General features: G+C 38.0%; 1 protein-coding gene across 1 annotated transcript; it reads left to right on the top strand.

Moving 5' to 3' along the window:
* The first annotated feature begins 327 nt into the window (after positions 1–327).
* Positions 328–2547, top strand: LOC123246297 (zinc finger and SCAN domain-containing protein 23-like). Its single transcript, XM_044675215.1, has 3 exons — positions 328–740; positions 1037–1157; positions 2387–2547. Exons 1-3 carry the CDS (start codon positions 339–341, stop codon positions 2545–2547), a joined length of 684 nt encoding a protein of 227 aa, XP_044531150.1. The 5' UTR covers positions 328–338.
* The last annotated feature ends 1121 nt before the right edge of the window (positions 2548–3668 follow it).

Genomic DNA, 3668 nt, shown 5'->3' on the forward strand with positions numbered 1-3668 from the left:
TATTTTTTACTAAATCTAACTATTTCATTCCAAAGTAGATCAGAAAACCTAAATTACTGAACTTGCATTATTTTTGTCATTTCTCCACTTAACGTAGCAATATGTCTATATATTTTCCTATTTTCACAGTTTTTTAATACCATTCAATAATTTGTCCCAGTCACTGGTCTTCATCAAAGTGTTATTATTTTGTAACAATTATGATTTTGTAACATTTTGCTTCTATTTAATAATATGTTGTTTCTCAGGAATTTACCTAAATAAGAGTTCTGAAAGGGACTCTTCTTGAAGTAGATAGTAGATAGGGGTTGCTGTCCCTTGGCCTTTTAAAGTCCAGAATGACTAAAGCTTTAGATGCCCAGGCTCCAAAAGAGCTGGAGGGACTTTTGATAGTGAAGGTAGAAAAGGAAGATCATATCTGGGGACAGGAATCTGGCCCTCCTGAAAACAAAGCCTATAGCCAAGAGACCTCCCGCAAGCACTTTAGGCATTTCTGCTACCAGGAAACAACCCGGCCAAGGGAAGCTCTGAACAGACTCCAGGAACTTTGTCATCAGTGGTTGAGGCCCGAGATACACACAAAGGAGCAGATCCTGGAGCTCCTAGTGTTAGAGCAGTTCCTTACCATCCTGCCTGATTCACTGAAGGTCTGGATTCGCAATTGTTATCCAGAGAGTGGAGAAGAAGCTGTGAAATTGCTAGAGAATTTGGAGAGAAACCTTAATGAGCCAGGGAAACAGGTGAGAAAAGAAGTTTGATCTGTCCTGGGAGGTGAGGGGCTTTATTTATGCTGTGGAATTACTTCAGTGGGAGTACTACCAGCCCTCAAGCTTCATTTGTCAGACTGGAGTTACCAGTCTCTATTAGTTTTCCCCTTCCTGCTCCCTGATGCCATTAAAGAACCAAATTACCATTTTTTTGTTTTTTTGCTTATTCAGCCTTTCCTACCCAAAGTCCAATGTAGTCACTTACCTGATATTTTAGTTCCAAGCCTCCATGATTGCTTCACAAGCCAACTTTATATATTTGTTCCCAGGTTCAAGCCTGTACACTGAGACATGAAGTGCTTTTGGAGAAGACAACATCTGTAGGAGCATCAGAAGATTTACAGAATGCCCAGTTCCAGCTAGTGGAGACTCAGACTTTACATGATAGTGGTAAGCATTAGAATTTCATCTGAGAAAGAGATGACCCAGGAATCATGTATCTTTGTCAGTTGTATTGCCTCCCCAAATTTTACTCACCATGGGATATTGGATCCTCTGTCTCCCAGCCCAGTTTATTTTCTTCTGTATGCTGGTTTGGGTTGCCTTCTATGTAGAAGTGTACTTATATATTTTAAATTCTTTACCAACACTTGTCATTTAAGTAAACTAATGTCTCATAATGTTTTCCTGCCCCATTATGTGGACAGAATCATAACCTTTTTGACTCTATGGTCTGTTAATTTATTCATCTTAAAGTGGTCACAAAAGCCACATTCCTGATAATCACAATAACTCCCTTTGCAGACAAAACACTTTTCTCATAATAACCTTAGAAGGTAATTAGTGCAAGGAGTATTATCCCAGTTTAATAGATTTAGAAACTTGTTGTTCAGTTTCACAGATTTAAGTACCAGAGCTAGAACCCAAATCCAGGTCTTCTGATGTTCTTTCTCATATATCATAATGCCTGCTTTGTTTTTTTTCCCACCTCTTCTTCACTAATCTACTACTACCTCATTGAATTGTTGTAAGAAAACATTCTATATTATAAATTACAAAGCACTTTATAAATGTGATCTAAATTGATTATTCTTCAGTATGTATTTTAAAAATCTATATACTATATCCTATGATGTCCAGTTCTGTCACTAATTTTCTGCATGCTCTATGTTTTCTTTTCTCATTTTCTGTTTCTATTTCTTGGGCAAGTTACTAACTCTGAATCTTGGATTTCTGAATCTGCAAAATGAGTCAGTTGAGCTTCCCTTATAGCATCAAAATTCTTCAAGTCTTTTAAAATTTGAAGTAATAATACTGTAGTATATAGATTTTTAAAATATACACTGAAGAATAATCAAATTAGATCACATAGATATGATATATCACCTATCACATTCATCTCTTTTATTCATTTAGACACTTCTATGGTGATTGCCTTCTGTGTAAAATTTTACCACCTCTTCATTTTAAGTTCCATTCTAAGCCTTGTTATTCAAGAAACTAGTATCTTGTTATCTCCTGACATATTTTCTGCTTATCACCTGTTTCTGCCAGTGCTACTGTTACGATTAAAAATGATAAAGACTGATAATATAAGAGAAATTAATATTTTAATAGCCATGGCCATGTTAGTGAAATATATCTGACCACGCCTGACCATCTTTTAAATTTACCGCTAGTGCCCATCCTGTCTCTTGTATGCCAGCCAGCCCATCCAGGTAACCAAGAGACTTTCTCTAGGCCCTCCTCTGAATTTAAGCTGTCCTATACGTGGGGACACCTGACGTCCCCATGCCCAAAACCGGAAACTGGAAACCCATTGGAATCACGGGAAATGTAGTCTCATAGCCCCCACGTGTTCATAGGAAGTCTGCAAGACACTTCCAAATAGCATCTCCCTGAATTCAAAACAAACATTACTCACCTTCCTCTTCCCTCTTACCACCTACATTTAAAAATCTACAAATCTGCTTTCAATGTGGTACCAATAATTTTTTAGAAAATCAAATCCTCTCACTTTTGTACCTCTATGTTATTTTAAATTATGGGGGTATAAAAGGCCTGGGTACAGTGCTATTTCTTCTTAGAGAAGTAATTGGAGAAATTTTTGTTATTGGCTTGCCCATTACCAATATTCAGATTTCCATAGTCCTTCCCCATTTTTTGTCTTACTCAAGAAGAGTTAGATGGTGGCAGTTGGAATCATTTCCCCCTAACTGAATACCAGGGGAAGTGTATTAAGATTCCTTGAGGATGTGATAATTAGATTAAGTCTACACTGCCCATCTTTAGATTTAATCATCGAAGGAGAGAGAACCTTCCAATTCTGGGAGGCCCTAACCCACCTGTGCTAGAGTGAGTAATGAATCAGAATCAATGCACCACCCCCTACGCTTTCTATGATAAAGCCTCTATTGTGATTGGACACGAAGGCTAAGGGAAGGCACTGGAAGTGACACATACGTGACCCCTTAAAAAAGAGGGAGTTGAGTGAGTGAAGGGGCTTCTGGTTTGGTGAAGGGGACCTGAGGGAGCTTTGCTGGTTTGTGATGGAGACTGTTCCACGCGGTGAGTTTAAAAACTGAATCTTCCTGAACTTCTATTAAGAAACTTCCTTTTATAGACTCTGTGAATGAAGTTTGCTCCATTCACCTCTGGGCCTCAGGCCCTTTAACCCTAGGCTGAGGGTTAAGATCTACCTGGATTAATTAGTGAGGTAGATTCTTATTTTCTTCCTCTCTCTCTTCTCTCATGTAAATAAACTTCCATAAAAGCCAATTTTGATTTGAGATTATTCTTAATTGAGGATTGATAATAGTTCAGTCCTCTGGCGACCAGCTTTAATATACTGAACCCATAAAACCCCTTTTTCACCCTTACAAGGGTAGGCCTTAATTATACCTTCTGTCTTAGAATCAATACTATGTTATTGGTTCTAAGGCAGAAGAATAGTAAGGGCTG

The sequence above is a fragment of the Gracilinanus agilis genome, chromosome 4, assembly GCF_016433145.1.
Source record: "Gracilinanus agilis isolate LMUSP501 chromosome 4, AgileGrace, whole genome shotgun sequence".
Taxonomy (NCBI): domain Eukaryota; kingdom Metazoa; phylum Chordata; class Mammalia; order Didelphimorphia; family Didelphidae; genus Gracilinanus; species Gracilinanus agilis.